General features: G+C 36.3%; 1 protein-coding gene across 1 annotated transcript in view; it reads left to right on the top strand.

Annotated features, from left to right (window-relative positions):
* Positions 1-4,351: 4,351 nt before the first annotated feature.
* The window catches only part of LOC150075212 (glycine receptor subunit alpha-2-like), a 59,062-nt gene continuing 36,608 nt past the window's right edge, over positions 4,352-26,805 (top strand). The window contains exon 1 of the mRNA XM_090389098.1: positions 4,352-4,574. Coding sequence (XP_090245224.1) covers positions 4,498-4,574 — 77 coding nt within the window. The 5' untranslated portion in view covers positions 4,352-4,497. The remainder of the gene's footprint in view (positions 4,575-26,805) is intronic.

Raw genomic sequence — 26,805 nt, 5'->3', positions numbered from 1 at the left:
TATAGAAATCATAAATCACGTCATCTTAATCCGTTCTATTTGGGAAATTAAAGGGAATATCTTAGAAGGCATGAATTAAGTAATATTAATCTACTGCAGTCTAGAAAAAAGAACTGATTTCAGTAGCCAGAGATAAAATAAACAGAATAGTTTAAATTTCTAAAGTCGTAAATCAAATACTATTAATATATTCTGAAAATCTGGACATAGATTTATTAAGTCATAAATCAAGTCATCTTTATCCATTTCAGCAACTAAAATTTAGATTTCAGAAGCTAGAAATAAACTTAATCCATTATATTGCAACAAACATTACTTCGAACTTTGAGTCATAAAGCAAATCTTATCCATTCTAGTAATTAAAACTGTTGATTGAGATTTCAGAAATCAAATAATCTTATTTTCCAAATAGGATTGAAAAATCCTATTTGGAAAACACGTACACACAATTGGAAAGTCATAAATCATTTAACAATCCATTCCAGCAATTAAAATAAGTCAAATTACGACACCTTAATCCATTTCAGAAGTCATAAATCAAGCCATCCTTAATCCATTTCAGAAGTCATAAATCAAGTCATTTAATTCCATCACAGTCCAAAAATTAAAAACCAGATTTCTGGAACCATGAATCTTATCAATTCCAGCAAATACAATTCATACTTAAGAATTCATAAATCAGATCATCGTAAGCCATGCTATTCCAGCAACTGAAATCAGTGTTGTGTGTTGTGATTATGATCTCCAACCATTGAAGCATTACAAACCAAAGAGTTTTATAATTTATTTTCATAAAAAGCATATTCCACTGACTTTCGAAACTTAAACATAATTTTCTTGTTCGCTCTTATGACTTCCTGGATTTGTTAGATTTATAGTTTCACCTATAAGGAGAAACAGCGTAGACGTTAGTTTTCCGAGTTTTATCGCAGGCCTTCTGGATATTTCTTATCTTGCCGAATTCTGATTTTATATCTCTTGGACAATATCTTCTGTGGATCAAGAAAAATCAAAGAAGACATATCAAAGAAGACCGCAAAATCTTTTACAGAGATACCACATAAAAAATTGGCACTATATTCTGCCTTGGTGATTGGGACAGTGGAACATTACAAAAGTCTAAGGATTTCTGAATATGGCTAAGATTTCATTTAATTCCTTCAAGGCTCGAATCGGGTCACCACAAACAAACTTCCCAGAGGGGAAGTCGTAACGGCAACCGAGACAGCTCAGGGAACCTATACCAGAACATGGAAATCCTCTATAGACAATATCTTGGACCATATCTTCCTTCCTGCAACTGAGCCCCAAACGCAGGAACAAAGAAAACTAAGTGAGGACAATAACTCATACACAACCACAGCTGTTGAACCTGCCTTCTCACCAATGGAGCTCAGCATAGCGGCAGCGAGGATGAAAAATAGAAAGACCCCTGGCATAGAACAAATTGAGCCCGAGATGCTCAAGATGGTGGCAGAAACTATACCGAAAACAATATTAGGACTCCTCAACCGATGTCTCTCGGTGAGCCACTTCCCAGCCTCGTGGAAAACGGCACGAATAAAACTCATCTTAAAAAATTCGACGAAACCACAAGGAATGCCGGGGTCGTATAGGCCAATCGCCTTGCTGTCAATTTTCAGCAAGCTCTTCGAGCACCTTCTCTACCAGACAATCGAGAACCACTTCCAAGAATCAAACCTCATGTCGCCTAATCAATATGGCTTTAGGAAGGGGCGCTCGGCTGTAGAGGCTCTGGAAAATATTATTGAAACAGCTAAAAACTGCAACACAAAGTACTTCCTCCTAATATCGAATGACTTCGCAGGAGCCTTTGATTTTCTCTGGTGGCCTGCTGTTCTGGCCAGGCTCCGGAAGGCTCATATCACAGGAGACTTATATCGATGCCTCAAATCCTGTTTTGAAAACAGGCGAATCACTGTTACCACTCCATTCGCCTCTGTTTCTAGGCCGGTCCACAGGGGCTGCCTTCAGGGTTCTGTCCTGGAGCCGCTCTTGTGGAGCCTGGCCCTTGAAGAGTTCATTAATTTGGATATTCCAAATGTCCAAACCCAGGCATATGCGGATGACCTGGTTTTGATGCTGCAGGCTGACAGCCGAGCACGACTGGAGACCATAGCAAACCGGGCCACTAGCGACTTGCAAAATTGGGCTAGCGCAAATCTCCTTATTATCTCCCCATATAAAACAAGTTCAATACTTCTCAAAGGATTCCTTGACCCCAGAAGACCTCCGCAGATTAAGATAAACGAGAAAACCATAAAGTTGTTAACAGAAATAAAATACCTCGGAGTGATACTTGACAGAAACCTTAGCTTCACGCCACATCGCTGCTACCTGAGAACAAAAATAAGAAGATATGCGAGCCTACTGGCCAGAGTCACAAGGAAAGACTGGGGCCTGAAGAAGAGAGCCCTTGGCGTCCTCTATAAGGTATTCTTTATTCCAGCACTAGTCTATGCAGCTGTGGCCTGGTACACAAAGACTAGCACAGCTGTCAACAAAAAAAAAACTGGAGATGACACACCGACCGATATTACTCATAACGACAAGAGCTTACTCCACTGTGAGCACCCACACGCTCCAGGTCCTGGCGGGATGCCTTCCCCTGGCCTTGGAGATTGCGTGCTGGGGGTTGCTGTACCAACATTCCAAAGGAAAAATAGTCTCCATATAGGATTCACCACAGACCCAGCAAACTCCAAAACCGTGGAGAACAGACAGATTTTACAACACATGAAATCACTATGAAAAAATCGCTGGAACCTCACTAACAAAGGTTCCATTACTAAGAAGTTTATACCGGATGTCGGACAAGTTCATCCACTCTCCCCAGCCTGGTTTTCGCCCCGACTCCAAACCACCTACTTATTTACCGGACATGGCTAATTTAGAAAGAGGCTATATGACTTTGGAATCTCAGCTATTCCGCGGTGCTCCTGTGGACAGGAGGAGTCCTGGGAGCACCTGGTCTACGAGTGTGACCACTAAGATGACCTCAGATGTCAACTATAAACCAAGATTCACTCGCTTCTTCGAAACCAGGAGGACATCGTTCTGCAAGAGGAAGAGACTTACAAAGCCTTCACACTTTTTGCGCAAAATCTGTTCACAAGACAACGGACCCTCCCCTCCCCTTGAGTGGAGGTATCTCAAAAGTTCACAAATCCACGAATAGGACAATATCAATCACGAGACAACAGCCATCCCTCAATGGCTCACAGTAATGGAAACACAACTAAGACTGTGACTCAACTCGGTCAGAGACACCACAGAAGAACCTCATCTTGCCTTGTTGGGCACCTGGACTAAAGGACATCCAAGGTGATCACATGACTCAACATACTGTTTCTCTCTTGAACGGTGCTTTCTTTCTCCTCCCGTGGGGAGCGGGGGCTTTGCCCCACTCCTCCCTTTCCCAAATCTCTTCCCTCTTGTGGGGCACGGACCTGCTCCACTGCAATCGCGGGGCCATTCTCTCTATCGGCCCCTTACTTCCTTTTCTTCCCATCCCCGTTACTGTTGACTTTCACAGCGTTTTCAACCCTAATCAAATTTTCTTGCCCGACCCATTTAGGCATATAGAAAATATTATTTCAGCGTATAGCCCCTCCTGGGGACTACGCGCATAATATGGTAAGGAGAAAGTCAATCTGCACTTGTATTTAGGTGTTTTAAGATACTCCATCGATTTGTTATAACTGACCAGTAAAATTGTGGGTATTATGACCCTTTGATCTTAGCAACTCTGAAAGGTAACAAATGATAGTGTAATTTCAGAGTTAAATGGTTCAAAATAATGTAATTTTTATTACAGTATTTATAAATTAAACAAATAAAATTACTGTTTTAAAAATTGGAAGTGTGCTTTCAACTGAAACTTGTATCAGTTGAAAAGGCACCGCTTTCTGTTTGTGTTTCGTTATGGAAGAGAGAAAAACGCAATCCAATATCTTAAATACCATCTGAACAAATCAAAAGCACGCGCACTAAAGTCAAAAATTAAGTAAAAAAAACATTGCTGATAGCTTTGAAGTCAAATTAAATTATATAATTGTATATTGCAACACCGTGGCAGTTAACTACATTCACAACGCATAATAACCGTTGACAATTGTATAATTTGATTAATCCTAAACGCAAGCACAGAGAGAGAGAGAGAGACACACACACAGATAGGAGAGAGGGATAGAGAAATTTTTCCCGATGCCTGCCTGCCTGCCTGCACGTGTTGGATTCACCACGAACAAGTGCGCATGCTCGGTGGATGCTGTTGCATTGCCTGGTGGCCAAAACTTGCTCTCTTAATTCCACGCAATCTCGGAGCATAGTGTAAGGGCACGCGCAAGGCATATGTCCCTGTAAACGGCTGCTGCCGCGGATGGACGCTTTCCTCACGTGTGATCGTACGTACCTCTCGTACACACACGCGCACCCCCCACACCGACAGTCTGGAGCAAACAGGAAGATCGAAGTATGTCTACGAGAAATCTCGTGCAACAGATGCTGTGGATGTTGTTGGTCATGGCTTTGTCATGTGGTCTGAGAGCGCAGTAAGTAAACGATACTTTAAACCTGTTTAATACCGAGAGTGTTTTGCTCACATTAGACAGATGCGAGTCACAGTTGGTACGTTTCGAGTTCGAATTTATCCCCCCAAAAAAATAAATTTCATGTTTAATGTCAGAATCTATCCAAAGGAAAAATGATTGTATATTTAATGTTAGGATCTATTCAAATGGAAAAAAAAAAAAAATTGTATACTTAACCTTAGAATCTATCCAAAGGGGGAAAATGATTCTATACTTAATATTGGAATCTATCAAAAAAAATGTATTTTATATTTAAATGTTAGAATCTATCAAAAAAGTTTTTATATTTAATGTTAGAATCTATCAAAAAAACTCCTTTTATATTTAATATTAGAATCTATCAAAAGAGCTCCTTTAGAATCTATCAAAAAAGCTCCTTTTATATTTAATATTATAATCTATCAAAAAAGTTTTTATATTTAATGTTAGAATCTATGAAAAAAAACTCCTTTTATATTTAATGTTAGAATCTATCAAAAAAGTTTTTATATTTAATATTAGAATCTATCAAAAGAGCTCCTTTAGAATCTATCAAAAAAGCTCCTTTTATATTCAATATTATAATCTATCAAAAAAGTTTTTATATTTAATGTTAGAATCTATCAAAAAAACTCCTTTTATATTTAATGTTAGAATCTATCAAAAACCTTTTTATATTTAATGTTAGAATCTATCAAAAGAGCTCCTTTAGAATCTATCAAAAAAGCTCCTTTAGAAGCTATCAAAAAAGCTCCTTTTATATTCAATATTATAATCTATCAAAAAAGTTTTTATATTTAATGTTAGAATCTATCAAAAAAACTCCTTTTATATTTAATGTTAGAATCTCAAAAAAGCTCCTTTTATATTTAATGTTAGAATCTTTCAAAAGAACTCCTTTTATATTTAATGTTAGAATCTATGAAAAAAGCTCCTTTTATATTTAAAGTCTATCAAAAAAACTCATTTTTTAATTTCATATTAGAATCTATCAAAAATGTCATTTTTTATTTAATGTTAAAATCTATCAAAAAAAACATTTTATATTTAATGTTAAATCTATCAAAAAATCATTTTATATTTAATGTTAAAAATCTATCAAAAAAACATTTTATGTTTAATGTTAAAATCTATCAAAAAATCATTTTATATTTAATGTTAAAAATCTATCAAAAAAACATTTTATGTTTAATGTTAAAATCTATCAAAAAATCATTTTTTATTTAATGTTAAAATCTATCAAAAAAACTCATTTTTTAATTTAATGTTAGAATCTATCAAAAAAATTAATTTTATATTTAATGTTAGAATCTATCAAAAAAAATTCCTGCGCTTAATGTTAGAATTTATCCAAAATTGAAAAAAAATAATTTATTATTTAGAATAATTGCCCATTTCGACAAATACATGAATTCGAGGGAAACTTTTATATTTTAAAATTAAAAAATCCCTTAATATTTATAAGTAATAAATAATTATATTAAGTAATCTTTTAATAATATTAAATTGATATACTAATTATATCTAATTTGGATTAAGTGCTTTTCTCAAAAAAAACAAAATTTCCCTTACGATAATTAAGTAATTTTCATAATTAGAACCACTCACTGATTATGAAGAATCTGCTGAAATGCTCAACTTTTTTTCACTGTAGAGGACCACATTCGAAAGATGGGTTCTGTTATTATAAGAGAGATGATATGACGTCATAGTGTTTCCAAGGTGACCCAGTTGAGAGAGAGCGTGAAGAGATACCCGAGTGTACCTCTAAAATACAGAATACTTTCTTAGACTTAAAAGGGCAATACTCTGGAGTAATTCACGGTTGGATTTATATAATTGGTGGACAACAGACATGGATGTGATGGTTTAAAGACAATCTAACAAAACTCACTTTTCCTGGTAAGACTCGTGAGGTTAGCGAGAGTTAATAATGTCGGACTCTTCCTGAAGAATATTGTGCTCCAAGAAATGAGATAATTAAAATCATCTAAGCTGTACTACTTAGTAAAATTGAGCTGTCAGAAGATTAGCAGGGTGGTAATGATTAAGCGGATTTAGACTTTAAATTGATTAGTAAGCATGAAGTTAGCCGTTTCAAGAGATTAATGGATTTAAGATTATTAAACGTCTTAAGATAATGAACCTTCTGGTGAATATAAACACATCAAGAAAATATCTTCGGATGATTAACTCTTTTTTGATTATATTTAAACGAAGGCTCACATGATTAAACTTTATTTGAATTAATTAGTTTTTAATAAATTTTGAAATAAATTACCACTCTTATTTTGAAGAAGAATCCTATAGAAGAATATATAAATGTCGAGATTCGGTTTTGTTTTGTAGTAGCTCTCGTGACTGGCATCATTTTCCACGAGGAGATGAAGGAGTACGTGAAGAATTTTTCTTAAATCGCGATTGAGTGAATCGGGGGAGCATTTCCTGGTTTTCCATCCCGGAAATTCAGACCTTTCATCCCACAAACGTCTATAGAATACACCAATTTTTTTTCATCTATTCAGTAACACACTAAGATGTTCTCTCTTTTTTATCCGTTCATCTCCATCCTCCAATATTTCCCCCACTTATCTTTCGCTGTTTCATTTGAGAAAAATTCTAATTGGCTATTTGGTATCACTTATTTTTATAATCTTTATTTATTGCTCATTGGGTCTGATCTTCTAATTCGTTAATCATTTTTTTTAATCTCTCTTTTGTGTCTCCTTCCTTTCTTCATACTTTAATTAATGTTCCACATTGTCTGCGCAATCTCACTTTTTCTTCTTGATTTTCCATATAAATTCACTTTTGCCTTTTCCCATCTCTTACTAATTAACTTCCACCGTTTTTCTGTCAACAAATTTTTCCTTTGTCTTTGTTTATAGTCCACTACTATTTCACTGTTTATTACATTCCATTTATCTTCTATTTTAGAGCGAACTTCGTTTCTCTAAGTTACAAAGCACGAAATCGATTTTTAAGTTGCAGCATAAATTCTCTCCTGGCTGTATTATTACCTTTCAAGTTTACACACCTTATAATTCTTCTTTCGTTCTATTCATATTTGCTAAATAGACGCTATTTAAAACTGTAGTTTAGTTGCTAAAGATGCTGAGAGCTTCTATCAATTCCTTTTTCTCTCATCCAAGATGGGACCATCTTTCTCATCCATTTATCTATTAACTGATTTCAAAAATATTCAGTATAATTTTCTGTTCTATCTGGAGATACCTCGTACTTTGATGCCATCTGTGTTATTCCTTCTTTCTTGGCATCAAAACCTTGCGACTTCATATATCTGTGCTTCTCGCAAAGAATCCATCGCATCTTAAAAGATTGCGATGGAGTCTTTTAAAATGACCACGCAACTGTCCACCGAGAGGAATTATATCTAAATGGTTTGAGGAACATTCGCAAGATTTCCTTCATCTACTATGGCCGTAATTCTCCAGATCTAAATGAAATTGAAGATGCATTTAACAGGATTTGTCCATTCTGATGGAAGAATGGTCAAATCCGGAGATGGATTCCCTCGGAGACCTAGTGGAACCAATGCTAAGATGACGAGTCCGCGCTGTAATTCTGACAAAAGGTGGCCCAAATGGATACTTCAGAAAGGTTTAATTTTCTGGACAGCGAGTGTCCAATAACTTTTCGAATCTCTTGAAATTACTCTCTAGTCTGGGAAGATAAATACTAACCCAGTTAAGAGCTAGGAGAGGGGAGAATTGTCACATTGAACGACTTTGTATCTGGGTGAAACGAATCCAATTACAGAAAACAATTTTCGATTATTTCCATTCCTTTTATAACTTTACATGCGCCTTACTTTTTTCCTATATTGTCTTAGGATTTCAATATCCAATTCGTGTTTTCATAGCAACCGATGGAGCTTCAACTTTGCTTATCTTGTGGGTTCTATAATAAATTTAATTTAGAATGTCATAGATTGGCCTACAGCATCCATACGTTCGGCATATCATCTTTTCAATCAGCCCTCAGGTGGAATTACATCGTCTTTATCCCAGATGTATCGGTCTTCAGAGCTGCGTTAGTTGAAACATGAAGTATCACTAAGGATACAAGAGATGCTTATTATCCCATTAATAATAGGTTGTGATGCTTAAGAAAACTTAAAAGATAAATGAGCTTTTCGTTTAAGCCCTCTTTGGTGATTAGCAAAAGTTGCCCGAATTCTAAGTACACGAGTTTACTGTTAATACGAAATTCCCGATAACTTTAAGATGTGTTAAACATTTGTTGCTGAAGAGAAAGGCTGGCAGTTTAAGACGATTACCTATAGGAAGTTTAAGAAATTTTAAAGTGTGGATTTTAAAGATTATCGGAGATCTTAAGATGGCAAATTTTAATACTGCTAATTGTCTTGCGAATTTAAATTTTCTGATTCATGGTGTACAATTTAAAATGATTAATGTCCTTCGGAAGAATATCCAACAAAATTTAAGATGGTGAAAGAAAAAAAAATTAAGTTTTTTTTTGAGTCTCTTTGAAAATGATCTTTTTAAACTTGGGAAGATGGATGATCGCTCGCTCGCGCTGAGATCTCCTAATGGGGTTAAATCGGACCTGTAGAGTTCAGGAAAAGGTGAGCAACTAGAAAATAAATCTAGTTAAATAATTTAATTGGGATTTCTTCGAAATAAGTTCTGTATTTCTGAGTAATTATCTATCTTGTTGATGTTTGTTTTAATGTCCTTAATTCGTTAAAGTGTGCGCTGATGTAACCGAAATTTTATTTTAGAAAATAAGAAGAAAAAAAGTCTCATTATCCTAAATGTAAGCGCATTTAAATATAGCATTAATTAGTATACGCAAAATGTCCACGCATGAGTTGGCTTTGCATTAGCAACACCCCCTTTTGTAGGAATGGACTGATCTGTGATGTTGGTGAAGGCTCAAAGTCGGAAACGGCTAATATAAGATTGTAGTTCACACATGTGGCGATCAGTGTTTGAAGTATCTTGAGATCTTTGACTTGGAACGTGGAATGATAGTGGGGAAGAGACGTATACGCGCCAGTATCTCGACAACAGCCAACTTAAGTGTTCCATCCTGTGGCGTCATGAATCTATCGTGATTGGCTCAACAGCGAAAGAACAACCAGCTACAGAAACACACAAGAAAAATCCGACCTTAGAGAAAGCGTTAAAAGATAATGCTTGTAGCCCTTCGAAGACATCATCATATATTCTTTTAGAAAGAAAATCTTACAGAAATTAAGACAAAATGTCATTTTGTCTTAAGAATTTCTATAAGATGTCATCTTATAGAAATTCTTTAAAAGGAGATCAAATCTTATAGAAAATTAAGGAACATCTATGTTGAATTTTTTTAAACAATCTTTAAAGATATTCTTTAAAAAATCAAAGACTCACTTTTTTTTCGTTTCTTAAATAAAAATTATTTGAGAAACCAAAACCTGCAGAAATGCTTAGAAGAAACTAAAAAATATCCTTATATTCTTAAAATACTAATTTTAAAATTTTTACCATCAAAATTCAAACGTGCTGCCAAAACTTTTGGTACTAAGAGTACATTTGCGTGATACGTCATAGTTGTTAACTGAAACATCAAACCAGAGTTCTCAGGAAGAATCCATGTATTCTTTAAGTAACCGGACAAGGTCTGAGACTAAGATTTTCTCTTTCAACCGAATTATTCAAAAAGTCCAGAGCAACAAAATTGCCATCATTTTTACTGACTATCAAACTTATCTCCTGGAATTCTTTCGCTTCCTTCACTGGCACTTTTCCAGGTGGCCAATCCTTCGATTCTCGAGAGAGAGAGAGAAGCTCAGAACATTGTAATGAACGAATAAACAAACCACAGGAGACGGCTCGTGTTCGCTCGCTTTGTAGGAACACAAGGACTGAACGATGTTCATTCCAGAGGTATTTTCTAAAATAAAACATTTAACAAAAACAGTTGAACTACATTTCGCCATATTTAGACAACGTCAGCTTAAATCAACCAAAAAAGACGGTTGAATAATTTGAAAGTTTTTTGGAAAAAAAAACCATCTTTGCTTAACATAAAAATGTGCTGTCTCACTAGATTTACTTTTACATTGTTTGTACTTATGGATGCAACTGATGCACAGAGAGCTCTTTCTCACGTGATTTCGGATTTTCGTTATTTATTTATTATTTATTTTTTTGGCACATGGTACATTTTTCACGAGCTTAAGATTTTAATCGTTGGATATTTTCAGGAGCTACTATCATATGATTTGATTTTAGATTTATTGTTGGATATCTTCAGGAGTTACTGTTGTTTAGATTTTCATTGTTAGATATTTTCAGGAGTTACTGTTGTTTAGATTTTCATTGTTAGATATTTTCAGGAGTTACTGTTGTTTAGATTTTCATTGTTGGATATTTTCAGGAGTTACTGTTGTTTAGATTTTCATTGTTGGATATTTTCAGGAGCTGCTATCACGTGATTTACTGTTGGAGTTTAGATTTATTGTTGGATATTTTCAGGAGCTGCTATCACGTGATTTATTGTTGGAGTTTAGATTTATTGTTGGATATTTTCAGGAGTTACTATCAATTGATTTGATTTTAGATTTATTGTTGGACTTTAGATTTTTATTGTTGAATCTCTTCGGGAGTTACTGTTATTTAGATTTTTATTGTTGGATATTTTCAGGAGTTACTGCTGTTGTTTAGATTTTCATTGTTGGATATTTTCAGGAACTACTATCACGTGATTTATTGTTAGAGTTTAGATTTTTTTATTGTTGGATATTTTCAGGAGCTACTCTCACGTGATTGGAGTTTAGATTTTCGTTGTTGGATATTTTCAGGAGTTACTGCCTAATTTGGATTTTATTTATATGAATCTTCACGAACTCTTCTTGAAATGCAATTCCTTAAAAAATTGTCCTTTGATGTGGGTTTTAAAAACAAATCCACCGATTAATATTCAAAATGTTTCGTGGGATTTTATTATGCTGGAAGCGGGATAATGATCCCATTGCCAATAGATGTAAACTAAAACCACACAAAAAGAAGTCCAGCTTTTTATACAACTATGGAGATGTCTTGGCCTGTTTCTTCTCATTTATGATGAATCAGAAGGAAATATTCGCGAACAAAATCCCGTATTTGTTCGGCACGTGCATATACCGTAAAGCTTCTATCTCCCATCTCTCTCTCGTGATTAATGCGTACGAAGAAACGGGATGGAGGGAATGGGCATTCGCTTTTCTTCGCTGCGAATCTCTCTCTCGGAATTCTCTGTCAACCTACGACACACCTGCGGCGCCTTCATCAATTAATTACTCTCCGTTGCTCCAGAATTCGACTTAAGAGCGAAAGGAAATGTAGGCTGACGTTTGCAATGAAGATAAATTGCATCCTCGAAGCAAAGAAAAAAGAGAGAGAGAGAGAGATGGACAGAGTGTTTGAAGTGAGTGCCATTCGCCAAATTCAGGTGATTCCAACGGAAAGCTAAAAAAGACAAAAATAGAGAGTTGGAAGGAACCGCAAGTAGTCAGAGTACGAAGTCTAAGAGGGGGATTAAGATAAATCGTACGCTTTGAAATTATGAACGAGATTCGGAACTCGTGTTTGTTTTTGTATGAAAGGGGTACGAAGCTGACTTGTTCATTAACTTTTTCTTACGTTCAGTTATCAGAGCGCGCGCTATGTCAAGAAAAGAAACGTATTTGTGTAAGAAAATAACTTGGGGTGATTTTGTTTCCTGAAATAATTCCCGTGTTGTGTCGAACACGTTGTGGCAAAGTTGTCCTCTTCAAAGATGCACTTGGTAGAAAAGAATACAGAAAGAAAAGACATCTTCAATAATACTCGGTCTATTTATATTAAAACGATCTATGGAACTTATTATCATTAGAATCACTGTTTGTGGTTAGATGATGACGCAAATGAGTGAGAGAAGAGAGTAAGACGGAGAGAAAATAGAAAAGAGAGAGGAGAAAGACAGAAAGAAATGAAAAGAGAACAGAAGAAAGAGAGAGAGAGCAGAAGAAGAGAGAAGAAAAGAGAGGAGAAGACAGAAGTACAGAGAGCAGAAAGAAAACAGAAGTACAGAGAGAAGAGAAGAGAGACAAAGAAAAGAAGAAAAGACAAAAGTACAGAGAGAAGAGAAAGAAAAGGAGACAGACAGAAATATAGAAAGAAGAAAAATACAGAGAGAAGATAAGAGAACAAAGAAATACAGAGAGAAGATAAGAGAACAAAGAAATACAGAGAGAGGAGAAGATAAGAGAACAAAGAAATACAGAGAGAGGAGAAGATAAGAGAGAAATACAGAGAGAAGATAAGATAAGAGAGAAATACAGAGAGTAGATAAGAGAACAGAGAAGAGCGAGAAAGACAGCAGAAGAGAAGAGAGAAGATAAGAGAACAGAGAAGATAAGAGAACAGAGAAGAGCGAGAAAGACACAGCAAAAAGAGAAGAGAGAAGATAAGAGAACAGAGAAGAGCGAGAAAGACACAGCAAAAAGAGAAGCGAGAAAGGCAGAGAGAACAGAAGAGAGAAATACAGATAGAGAAGAGAAAAATACAAAGAGGAGATAAGAGAGATAAAGAAGAGAGAAATACACAGAGAGGAGAGGAGAGGAGAAAAAGACAGAGAAGAAAGAAGAGAAGATAGAAATACAGAGAGAAGAGAAAACAGAAATAGAGAGAAGAGAAGAGAAAGACATAAGAGAAGACAGAAATACAAAGACAGAGGAGAAGAGAGAAAGACAGAGAAGAAGAGAGAGAATGTGTGTATAATTTGCAAAGGTCCGAGAGAGGCATTATTCAGAGTGAATTGTAATTTGAAAATATTCAAAAGTTAATCGGAATTGCCTTGTAAAGAGAGTCAAGAGATTTTGATGAATGACTCCCTGGTTGGTAGCAGAATGCGCAGTCCCTGTTGTTCGCATCCGCAACAACACTCTTCAAATTAAGTGCTCCCATCGGAAGAGGGATGCCAATTTCCAGCCGGTAGCCATCTTTAATGTGGGAAAAGTAGTCATTTTAAAGGGGCCAATTTATAGCGGCTCTCGTCAGCTAGATGAGCATCCACCTGACTTCTGCGGGCAATATTTCCTTACGGGTTGTTTCTTGGCATACGAGCTACGACGGGCAGCGGCGATGAAGGTTCCGATTCTGCTAGCGAAATTCATCACCCTCACTTTTGCAGCCACGCCGAAATGGTTTGAATTATGTTACACGCTCCATTGCTTTGAGAACGCGCTTCTACCCACAGATGGCTGAGTACTTTAGGGACACGTTGATTCCCTCGCTCATTTCCCTAATGCACGCTCCGTGCCTTCCGCCCGCGCCTCCGCACAACCCTCTCCGTCTTTTGCTCCGAATGTTTTAATGAAATTTTCAGACTTGTAAACTTGGTTTTTGAAAACTTAATCTTTCATCGTTTAAACTCCTCGGGGGGCTGCTGTCCACAAACAAGAAACAGAACCCGTGTTCGCTCACTCGCAGATGCCGCGCTTATTAGCGCAACAATAAATAGCATCGCCCCGCTAAAAGTAAGCCAATGGAATAACATTGTTGCAGCACCCCACCACTAAAAAAACAACTTTTCTTCCGAAACGTTTGACACGGATAGAGAGAAGATCAAAAGAAGTTTCCCTTTTTCCACACAAAGGCTGCTTTCGGGTGGGTCTTTTTATTATTTGATTTATCTTGAGATGAAATGCATCTTAAGTATCACACACGACACTTAAAAGATCTCCAAGTACCTTATATGGTGTATATAAGCAGGTTGGTGTTTGGAAACACAGAAATAAGAAGATGCGACCATCTTATATTTAGAGGAAACCCCAATTCTCACCTTCATAATTGGCTATCCCTAATTAACTATTTATCCTTAAATGTAATCTGTTTTAATCTCTCTTAATCCTAACTATCATCCCTAATTATAATCCATCAGTTCTAATTCCTCTTAATCTTGACCGTCTATTCTCAATTCTAGTCTCTATCCAGCTTGTAATCAGGAGTTATCCGCAGTCCTCTGAACGAAAGTTAAATCATAGCAAAACCAGGGAAAATCAAAAATCATAGTAAAGCCTTTGGACAGGCTCATGGACGCACTACCCCATCCAGAAACTGGTCCATTGTAGGATAGAAGTACCAAGTGGTGTACCTCAGAAATATCCCAACTTACCACCAAATTTTTCTTTTGGTTCTAATCGCTATTAATCCTAACCATCTATTCCTAGGTCCTCCTAACCCTAATAATCCATCCCTAATTGTAATTCTGCTAATCATAACAATCCATTCCTAATTGTAATCCCGGTAATCCTTCTTCATTGATCCCTCAATCTTAAATATATATTCTTAATTCTAATCCTTCATAATACTAACTATCCATTTCTAATCTATTATATCTATTCCTAATTGTAATCCCATTAACCCTTCTCTGTTGATCCCTCAATTTTAAATATCTATCCTTACTTCTAATCCTTCTTAATACTAACTATCCATAATTATAATCCATTGTATCTATTCCTAATTGTAATATTTAATCCTAACCAATTAGAATTCCTAATTCCTTTAATCCTAATCCAGTTAATCCCAACAATCCATTCCTAATTCTAATCCAGTTAATCCTAACCACCCATTCCTAATCCCGTTAATCCTTCTTCGTTGATCCCCCTTAATCTTATATATCTATCCTTAATTTAATCCTTATTAATATTAGTTTTAAGATAGTTTTATTAATTCTTTCCCAAAAAGTGAAAAAAATGGCTGAAATAAATCAAAGAGTGTCACATGAAGCCGGCTTTAATTTGAAAACAGTTTTACACACTCGACCCACTTCATCATCCCGAGATAAACAAAATCGGGGAGTATCGGCTATGCCCTCAAAGCACATTCTCTAACATCAATTTATACATTTTCTGAATACCCAGGGCCCAAAAACTAGGGGCAGACATACTCGAAGTCGACTTGAATTGCAGTACTTATAGTATATTAGTTATATCAATTCTAATCCCTCTTATTCCTAATTACCATTCCTAATAATAATCTCTACCAGTTCTAATCCCTTTTAATTCTATCCTTAATTATAATCTCAATTAGTTCTAATCTCTCTTAATCCTATGTCAAATTATATCTATCTATATCAAACGTCTCTCTCAGTTTTATCTATCTCTAATTCACATTAATTATATCTATCCCTAATTAGGGAGAGATGTTTAACAAAATTCCCTAATTAGGAATTATGTTTCTATTTGGTCGCAGAATTAAACAAGTTCGAGGTAGGGAGGACTAATGAAGATTACTTTCATCTTTTTTTCTTATTTTAATTTTTAAGAAGAGGAGAATCGAAACCTTAACTTTATGGTGGCCATCTTATTTGAAGAGTGTATGCTGGATGTTTCAAATTTTCTCTAAGATAAGGGCACGAGGACATAGCTGCGCCGAAGTATTAGCCGGGATGAAAAACTAAAGGACTTTAATCATAATTGAGTGAAAGTGAGAAAAATACGAACTATAGAGAAGTTTTCAACTCCTCAACCTCATCAGTAATTGGCCGTTCTTCAGCTCAATCGGTAATGCCATTCTAACTTCTTCTTCTGCTTCCTGGCGTGTTCCACGCATGCTCAGGTTAAGATCAAGAGAGCAAGACATTCAGCATTTTGTCAATATTTTAATTTCTTACAAGGTAGGACATTATCAGCCATTATTTTTCTCCAATTCCTAAGTAGTAGTCCAATTCCTGGACTCATTTATAAAGAGAAGGTGGCTTCTCTTTCGCGATCATTCTTAGGACTGGTCATTGCATGAACTTCTGTGTAGAAGAATACTTCATCTGGTCTTAAGTTATGTGCATCTTCTCTTGCAGATGTGCAAAATTCAGCTATCAACATTGAGAAGCACTTAACAGGTGTCACTGTATTGGTCAGATTAGAAGATGGCCAAGTTTATCTTCTACTGGTTTAGGCTCTGGGAATCTAATTCAGTTTCCTGATGACATCACGCTACTTGGGTCACTTTTCGGAGAGGATAAATCGTTCATCAATCAGATTGTCTGATCACTTATTTATCTGTGCGTTTAATAATTACTTATGATTTAAAATTTTCAAAGCTTCCTGCAGTCCCAGTCGTTGCAGATTCTTCCATTTCCTATTTAATTAAAATCCGCAGATAAATCTTCCCAACACAAGTTTCGCTCGTTGACAAAACACACTAAATACAAAAAGAAACTTCAAGGAGCATAAATGTTTTCCTTCTTTCTCCTTTGTGACAAACGCACGAGCAAACGGATGTATCGACATAAGCTTTATAACATGCATCCGACGTGCGGCACATTTGTAGGGAATATTTCCACAAAGAGATATCGAATTCCAATGTTTGCGCAGTCATATGCATCACCCTGTAGTTGCCACTTTCGTGGAAGACATTGGAGTAATACAGGGAATCCAACATCCATCGAAGTCTGTGTACAGTTTTTATGATAAACCATTTGTTCACAATTTATCAAATGCCTTGGGAAACCATATTTGATAGCGACTACTTTCAGTAATATCACGTTGTACAAACTAAGGTGGGAGGCTGGAGGGTTATGACTTCGTGAATTATTTCGAAAGCTCGTGTAGAACACGATTGTGAGAGCAGTTTGTTCCAATGACCAATTTAAACGATGGAAAACATGGTGGAAAGTTAGAGGAAAATAAACAATTATACTCTCGCGAGTTAAAATTTAACCATTCTTGACGATAGATGTAAATAAATCGCGTTGTTTATTAAGATAAACTCCCTTTTTAAAATAGTTAAGTCTCTGGAACTCAGTTACCAACAATTGGGTTTCTTGGTCGAATCATAAATAATTTAAGGCATTCTTCCTCCGTCAAGGCAATTTCAGTTCCCGTTAGCCTCTTGTGATTGCATTTTCCCTTTTCTACGTTCTCTCGTTCATCTGTATCTTCCCAGTTAATGTTATTTCGCGGAGTCTGATTGCTCATCACTTCAGGAAGTCAAGAGAGTTGTCGGCGTTCATTGCTGGCCATTTTCTCAACGATAGAGGCTGTTACTTACAATGCAATTTAGCTACACCCATTCTCAGGATTGTAGTTGGTTGTGTTATAATTAGCATCCTCCTACATTCAAATAATCTCCTTTGTTATTAGTGCAAACTAATAAAAGAGTCTGCGATTTTTCGCTTATTACTGGATGCTGGATAATTTTTCTGCATCATTGAGGTAATTAAATCTAAAGATTCATTTGGATTTAATTACGAATTCAATTGTAAATTGAAATATGATTTTAGTTATTTTAATAAATAATTAATTCAAGAAAATTTTAATCACACACTAAGTCAGGTCTGTTCCTTCAAGTTTTTGGAGAACCTACACGAAAGCTTAGGGGGGTACACCTTTAATCACACGAGTGGTGAACAGTATATTGGAACTCCCAGAAATCTTCTAGAAAAACAGCATAAATAGTACACAGCGAGATGCATGTTGTGGTAGTTTAAAATAAACGTAATACTTTCTCTGCTATTCGTCTTGGTTCCACTTTCATTTGTACCTAACTTTCCTGGTCTATTCAGTCCACCATTAAGTCTGACCAAAATTGATGGGCAAATTATACAAACATGCCTCAAGTAATGTGGTGAAAGCAGGGACACGAATTATGAATAAATTTGCTTAGCTTAGACCTTCCTTTGTCTCACTAAACTCAAACGATTTTCACCTAGAAAGAAAGCAAGAGATCTTCTTTCTTCCAACACAATCGAGAGTTGTGGAGAATAAAAAGAGATGGAACTTGATGCTAAGTGGAGGTTCCATCCTTTGATTAAAGTTAAAGTGTCCATCTTTATTTTATTTCTAGTACAGAAAAAAAGAATCGATAAGCCGAGTGACTTTTTCTTCTGGTGAAATCAGTTAGGGACTTAACATTAAAACGTGACGAGCTCTGGAAATCAATTTTTCTGGCTTTCGGTAGAACAAAAAAAGTCGCCCTAAGATTCCCTTAAATTAACAATAAAAGGATTATCTTTTCAGAAAAAGTACGTGACTGAATCTCAAACGAATAATGAAATACTAGCATCGAGCCTAGTTTTGCTTTGCCTAAATATTAATTCCCAATGTACCTATTTGCAAAACAATCCATCATTTGGTGGTTGCCAAAGATATCCAAGAATATTAATTGCCTTTTTCCAAAATATTTGTTAAAAAGACTAGACTTCAATAGAAAGCAAGCTTTGGAGAAATGTAAAAACCTATTTCGCACTCTAAGACTTAATTTAACTTTCTGAACAAAGCACATTTCATAAAACTCGCCAAGTGTCCCATTAAATTGAGTTCTTTATTACCACATTCAATATTTATGTTCCTATGACGTAGATAATTTATTGTGTCAAGGGTAATACAAAATTCACTCCAGAATACTGGTTTATAGACACCCAATAGTAGTAAAATACAGTAATCTTAAGTTGGAGAATAAAGCCTATATTGTTCATGTATGGTGTTTGTGAAAACCAATATAAAGTTATTGAAAAGATTCTGGTGAGATTATGCAGCTTGCATGAAAATATATTTTCGAGCAAATTATTCTGAGGATTTCGATTATACGATGCGGTTCTGGTTTAAAAGAAACAGGCTAAATTCAATATAATTTTTATATAAGATAGGATTTGGTTTAAAATGAACTCCAATCCGTCTTTTTACTTAAAAAAATTATAATTCTTCTAAGGCCATACTGGCTCTGTGTATGTTGTCTATAAATTGCGCGTGTTCTGAGGTCGATTTTGTTTGCTGGATGAAAAATTCATGGTACCTTCGCCCGAGACCAACTAACTCGGCCACGTTGTGACAAAGACCCATCAAAATTCCTCCCGTTATCGACGAGACTAAACTCAATCTCTTCCACCCAGTGGAGGGAGGACGGCTACCCATGAGGACATTAGCTTTGCTCTACGTTCAGAATTAATCTTTAACGTTTGTTAAACTGGCATGAAAACGTGTGGAATTTTTAAAATTTGGTGAAAAGAATAAGTTACGTAACTGGAAGTTGATAGAAGTAATCAGCTTACAAAACAAAGCATTTTGTTTTGAAAGTCCAATTCCACTGCTCACTATGGCCAAGAGATAAACACCCAAATTTACCACACTGCGCGTGATTCGTGGAACAAGACATAACTTACGTAAGAAGCTTTAAAAGACATATGTTGCGCGGTCCAAAAGGAGCCAATTACTGCACGTAAACAAGTGCAGAATTGTTGTTTATTTATGTCAAAAAGTAGGTAATCAATATTTTGTTTTAAATATGAGCTACTTCCTTCTAACTTACGTATATCACTCTGTTTATGTCTGTTCTGTTTATGATAGAATTGTCTCTTCCATTATGTGGCTAGTTTCTTCTTTTTAATTAGTAGTTATTTTAAAATAGAGCAGCTTAATTCCCTCTTCCTAATCCCCTTTGCCTGTAGGAACTGATCCACCTGACCTTTGAATTTCTTCTTTTGAATCTCAACTACCCGTGCAGTTAACCGCTTTTAATGAATGGTCCTGGTCCCGATTCTAATTTCCTCTTAAGAGTAAGCATTTATTACAATCGTTTTCTGCAGCCATCCCACTATTGATCTAAGGCTCTTACCAGTGATCCAAAAGCGTTCCAGCTTATGCAACAACCTCTCATTAGTGACTGAGTCAAATGTTACGCTAAAATCTAAATAAATGTCAGTTACTTCTGGCATCCAACTGATGAGTGACTCAAAATATCTCTAAAAACACTAGAGAAAACCGTCCTTAAGTAGATGACCCTCTATTTCATCTTTAATCATCGCCGCATGGTTTTTCCCTACCACCGAAGTTAGACTGGCCGATCTGTAGTTACTTACTTCGTCTTTGAAATCACATCTAAGGACGTAATACTTTAGAGCTTCTTCAACACAAGTGAATAATCTCTGAATCCAATGACGCCTTCTTGATTATTGGTTTGATGCATTCCCTCCCGTCTTCCCTTAAAATAACTGCGTATATGCGAGCAAACTACTGCAGGGCTCTTATATGTCTTCAGGAGGTTTTCCTAATAATCTTCTATAAGTCCTCGGGTTCACTAGCACAATTTCTCCTCGTCGTAATGGGACTTTCATCCCTAAAGATTGGTGAAAGTACCCCTTCAAATAGGTTATGAACTTTCCACATCCCTTACCTAAGGGCTTGATGAACTTATTTTTTCTCTGCATACGTGTTACTTCTTGCTGTGTCTCTTTCTTTGCTCTCTTAGTCAGTGATTTTCCTCATAGACTAACAATTTCTGCCAGACCAATTTATAATTATCTGTTATGCGCTTCAAACTCATTTCATCTGACCCAAGCTACCTTTTTACCCACTATTAAACTGGCCACTTTCACTATTCATATAACTCAGAATCATTGTCCAGTCAAAACATAATGACTACCCCTTGTGTTTTAGCAATCGGCCGTTCCTCTCAATCTGATGGCACACGTGCTGCGGTGAGAACTGGTATACGAAGTGCGTGATCGACATGGGCAAGGAACGTGATGATTAAAAAAGGGATGATTGTCGGGTACCAGTTGAAGAGGGGCAGTATTATGGAAGCTGCAAATCTTGTGCGCTGCAGTTAAGGTGTTCCGAGGGTGGACAGAGCAGTAGTTGACCAGACCTCACCAACGTAGGCTGTCTTGCCTTTTGCGAGCTGAAAACAGTGGAAGAGGTGACCATGGACTTGCCAGAATTTGGAGTGGACCGCCTAGTACAACAAATAAGAAATGTTTATGAACTTTAACCAGGGGACGACCAGCTCTGTTTCCAGGACCATGATCCAAAGAACCTCCGTTGTATGATTCACCGGAGTAAGCGCTCGGAAAAGATACCACCCATCACCAACGACGCCTAAAGTTCGCATCTAAACGGCGTTATCGGATCACAAACGACTGGAAAAAGATGCTTTTTCCGATGAATTACGTTTCCTATGCCGTGTGGAAGGTACTGACAGATTGAGGAGAGGAATCACTCCGACGTCCTGCCCCAACAGAAACAGGGGGTTTTGTGGTATATGGACGCTTTCCTGAGAATCTCTTGGAGCCCCTCATAACCCTAGACTGCACCCTTTCATTGTGGTTGATCAGGTACGCTACACCTCATCATGGTGACTCTTCTCGGATTGCACAGGTGTATTCCGGCAGGATAATGCGCCCTGCTACATTGCGGGTATTGCTTGAGAGTGAATCGTTGAACACGAAAGTGAATCTGGACAAATGCTTTTGTCTTGGCTACCATGGCCGCCAAATTCGCAGGATATGAATTCCATAGAACATTTTTGAGGTTATGTGGATCCTTCACCCCAGAACTACGGGACGCAATCCTGATGACATGGTACAACATACCTCCTGGAACGTCCAGAGGAATTGCAGAGTCCATGTTTCGCAGCGTGGCAGCGGTACGGCCGGAAAGAGGACATACTCACTATTCGGTAATGGATATAATATTTTGGCTGGACAGTGCGTTTGTGCTAGATCCGAAATAGTAGCTCTAAATCGATCCCGGAATTCATCTACATTCTCATTATTAGAGTCCATGCAGCGTATTGTTATAATCTTCTTTCCTAAAAAAATTCACGTATTTGCCTTTAACAACTGCGACGACATCATCCGACTTGGAACTCTGTGATCATTCCCTAATGGTTCCTTCTCTGTCAGCTCTATGATGTCACTTCTTTCGAGAGATGGATTATCAGGTGTAGAATACTTTCCATAACGTTCTGATGTAAATAACAGTCGTCTAGTCGAGTTAAAGTGGGAGGAGAACTCTCATTGAAAGTTCTCCTCCCACATGCAATCGATAAAGGGAAAATTAAAACCATCCACAAGACATTCACACTTAACCAATTCCATTTGCATGTGCTCTCGTCATAATCTTCACAACAGTCTGGTCTGTAGATTACTCCCACTCTCATTATAACTTTTTTTCTTCACATCACACTGACTGAATGTTGGAATGGGGTTACTCATGAATCTGCGAATATGCGCTTGTCGCGCACAGGCTACTTTTGATAAATATACACACTGGCCAAAAAAAAAATACGAACCTTTGTATTAAGACAGCATAAGCTGTTCGAATGCAATAATCTGAAGTCAGAATGGGGAAAACGCGTGATCGATCAGACTGTAACAAAAGTCGTATCGTGGGTGCACGTTTAGCAGGAGCCACGATTCAAGAAACGAAAAACATAACTGGTTTCTCAAAGGCGTCTATCTCAAAGGTTTTTGAAGAGTGGAAAGAAAGTGGTTCTTCCATATCTCAAAGGCATAGATGTGGCAGAAAAAGGATACTTCAATAGCGAAATCGTCGTACCTTTAGGACGAGAATGTCGTCATTGGACAGTGGAAGAAAGTCATGCGATCAGACGAATTATGATACACTTTGTTTTGCACCGATGATAGGTAGAGAATGTGACGAGAACTTCAAGAAGCGATGGACTCTACTTGCCTTGTTAAGACAAGTCAAACATCTGAAGATGGTATCATGTATGGGAATGTTTCTTTGGCACGGTTCGTTGGTACCTGGATGACAATCGACCTTCCACCGGTTTTTTGATACCGGTGGAAGGTCGATTGTGATGCAGGGAGTACCCGACTTTTGTATCAAATCTACTGAACCCTGTAATGTTTCACTTTTATCCCGAAGGCGATATGCCCACTATGGATGGCAATGCAACAACAGCGCATCGTGCAAGAATGATTCATAGACCATAACACGGATTTCCACTACCTTCCCTGGCCTCCACATTCAACCGATCTCAATCCTATTGAGAATGTGTGCAATAGGCTTGGGAGTTTTTCGGCAACGAAGTCCTCTTCCTTCAACTTTGTCCAAGCTATGGAAGAATCGCTACAAACAGACCGAAATGCACTAAAACACCTTATAGAATCCATGCTGCGCCACACACACACACTGTAATTCGAAACAAAAGTGGCCCGATTCGATACGGAATAAAGCTTCGCGTTTTTTTTTTTTACTAGTGTGTGTAGAACGACCCCCCCCCCTACACACCTCCTCTTCTGTGTATCCTTCGTAAATACATTATGCATTTCACAGCGAAGTGGTCCCCTATTTCCGTGTGACGCCATGTTTCCGTTATCCGAATTTTGTCAGCGTTAGCAGTTCAAACTCCGTCATTTCATTTTCAATACACCCCTTAAATACGTACATCGATTACCTCTTTCCCCCAACTAACAGAATCCCTTAACTGTTACTATCACCTCAATGACATCGGCAAAGACCATCGCACCACATTTCTTAAAATCGATTCCTTCTACCTATTAGATCAGACCACACCGATAAAAAAAAATTCCCCAAATAGCCTTGCAGAGTCCCTCAAGTTAATCCATAAGGATTTCACTACATAGTCCCACCTCTCGTGCCTGGACAGAATTGCAGATATCTACACGTTCTCACCTAACTTTCTGCATCTTTTCATCATGGTCCTGTACTTATCCAACTTATATTTTATTCTGTCCATCTTTCTCTTTATCGACTAACAAACTGTTCTTTAGTCTCTCAACTATAATTGCCTACGATATAAATTTTTTAAAACTTGCAGACCACGACGTCAGCAGCCTAAGAAAAAGAGCATAAATTATAAAAGCAAAAATAATCTTGAAGCTCAGGTTTGTTGTAGCATCATCAGACTCCCGTACCGATATGCTTCCACCAGTCTATCGCAAGACAACGTTTAGCAAGGGCAGCATGGTTGGCAAGGATAAGAACGAGTTTAATGGGCTAAAGAAATTGATCGTTTGACCATGCAAACATTCTCTACTCCATGATATCATCAATAATGATGCCGTGATTAAAGACTGAGACCCTGTTATTACTGCAAAGTTCATTGGGTTAAGAAAACTGAAGTTTTCTTTTTATCAAACTTAATAATTCTAAGCTCGATGGAAGCGCATTTTATTTTTCCACTTTCCTTTAACCATTTAAAATAACGTTTTTCGTATATTTTACTTTTAAAAAAGTCTAAATCTTATTTTTTATTGTATAAAACAAAATAAAACAGCGTTTATCGCTTTTTTAATTATAACCATCTTTAAAAATTGAAAAATAGCGTATATCCTCATTTATGAGTCTAATTTAATCGTCTCGATAATCCGAAGTTTTTCCTTAACAATCGTTTTCGGATAATCGGGGCTCTACTGTATTATAAATACGAAAGTTTTGTTAATCTTGCAGCTGATCGATATATGAGATTATTAATTACCGTATTACAATAATATAAGATGTCATTTACTGCTGTTCCACGTGAGATCGCCTTATGTGCCATATAAATTGCTTTTAAACCTATATTTAATTATTAAAATGGATTGGATTAGATGGTGGACTCGTGGTTATCTATTATCGGTATTCAATAAAAGCATAAAATCTGACTATTGACCGAATTCTTAATGGTCACCGAAAAAAAAACTGGGTCAGTTTTTTTTTAATTACTGTATATAAAAGCTCTTCAGATTTTTTGGCTTAATGTACACGTAATTTTTTAAAATTCCAATATTCGTGTCTAGGAGCAATTTCATACGATATAATTAATTCATTTCTGCAGTATTTTGGTTAATGAAATTCTCCACATTAAGTTAATTAAAGTTCTGTAATTAATTTCTTTCCTTTGATGCTAAAATATTTTAATAGCTGCTTTTAAGGGCCTCTGCAAAACGCTATCAGCACCTGCTGTGTTATGTGATATAACAAAACAAATAAACCACCCCATTTGAAAGTTTAATTCTGTTAATTTAGAAATGCACTCGTGTTTGTTTACCTCTGGCAAAATACACAGAAAACGTCTAAAAACCATTTTCCATTTTTATAAATACAGTAGATTACTTCCCAAAAACGCCAGTCGAAATAATTTATTAACAATTCTATACTTCAGTTTAAGAATTTATGCATATTAAGAATTCATACGTGTAATTTAAGCGTAACTGGAAATTTATAAACTTTGAACTTCAAAATAAAATGTCATAATGAGAGAAATTTTTTTATTACAGCGCTCCTAACGAGCAACATACAAACTAACTTTCAACTCCAGTTCAGCATTTTTTAGATGGAAATTTGTATCACTAACAACTATCGTTGTTAGGAATACAAATTCAGTTTTTCCAAAATATTAGAAAACATTTGGCAGATAAGTATATAATCCGTCCAAAGTATTGGCTGTTTTGACAGAGATAAGAATGTAATCCGTTCAAAGTATTCGATATTTTGGCTTTTTAGTAGCAGCTTTTAATCGGTCCAAAACATTGGATATTTCGGCTTTTTAATAGCAGCATAATAATCGTCCAAAACATAGGATATTTTGGCTTTTTAATAGCAGCATAATAATCGTCCTAAACATTCGATATTTTGGCTTTTTAATAGCAGCATAATAATCGTCCTAAACATTGGATATTTTGGCTTTTTAATAGCAGCATAATAATCGTCCAAAACATTGGATATTTTGGCTTTTTAATAGCAGCATAATAATCGTCCAAAACATTGAATATTTTGGCTTTTTAATATCAGCTTTTAGTTCGTCCAAAACATTGGATATTTTGGCTTTTTAATATCAGCTTTTAGTTCGTCCAAAACATTGGATATTTTGGCTTTTTAATAGCAGCTTAATAATCGTCCTAAACATTGGATATTTTGGCTTTTTAATAGCAGCATAATAATCGTCCAAAACATCGGATATTTTGGCTTTTTAATATCAGCTTTTAGTTCGTCCAAAACATTGGATATTTTGGCTTTTTAATATCAGCTTTTAGTTCGTCCAAAACATTGGATATTTTGGCTTTTTAATAGCAGCTTAATAATCGTCCTAAACATTGGATATTTTGGCTTTTTAATAGCAGCTTAATAATCGTCCTAAACATTGGATATTTTGGCTTTTTAATAGCAGCATAATAATCGTCCAAAACATTGGATATTTTGGCTTTTTAATAGCAGCATAATAATCGTCCAAAACATTGAATATTTTGGCTTTTTAATAGCAGCATAATAATCGTCCAAAACATTGAATATTTTGGCTTTTTAATATCAGCTTTTAGTTCGTCCAAAACATTGGATATTTTGGCTTTTTAATATCAGCTTTTAGTTCGTCCAAAACATTGGATATTTTGGCTTTTTAATAGCAGCTTAATAATCGTCCTAAACATTGGATATTTTGGCTTTTTAATAGCAGCATAATAATCGTCCAAAACATCG

Source organism: Mastigoproctus giganteus, chromosome 14, assembly GCF_048544385.1.
Source record: "Mastigoproctus giganteus isolate SK-2022 chromosome 14, ASM4854438v1, whole genome shotgun sequence".
Taxonomy (NCBI): Eukaryota; Metazoa; Arthropoda; class Arachnida; order Uropygi; family Thelyphonidae; genus Mastigoproctus; species Mastigoproctus giganteus.
Note: the sequence above shows the minus strand (reverse complement) of the source record. Positions and strands in the feature narration are given on the sequence as shown.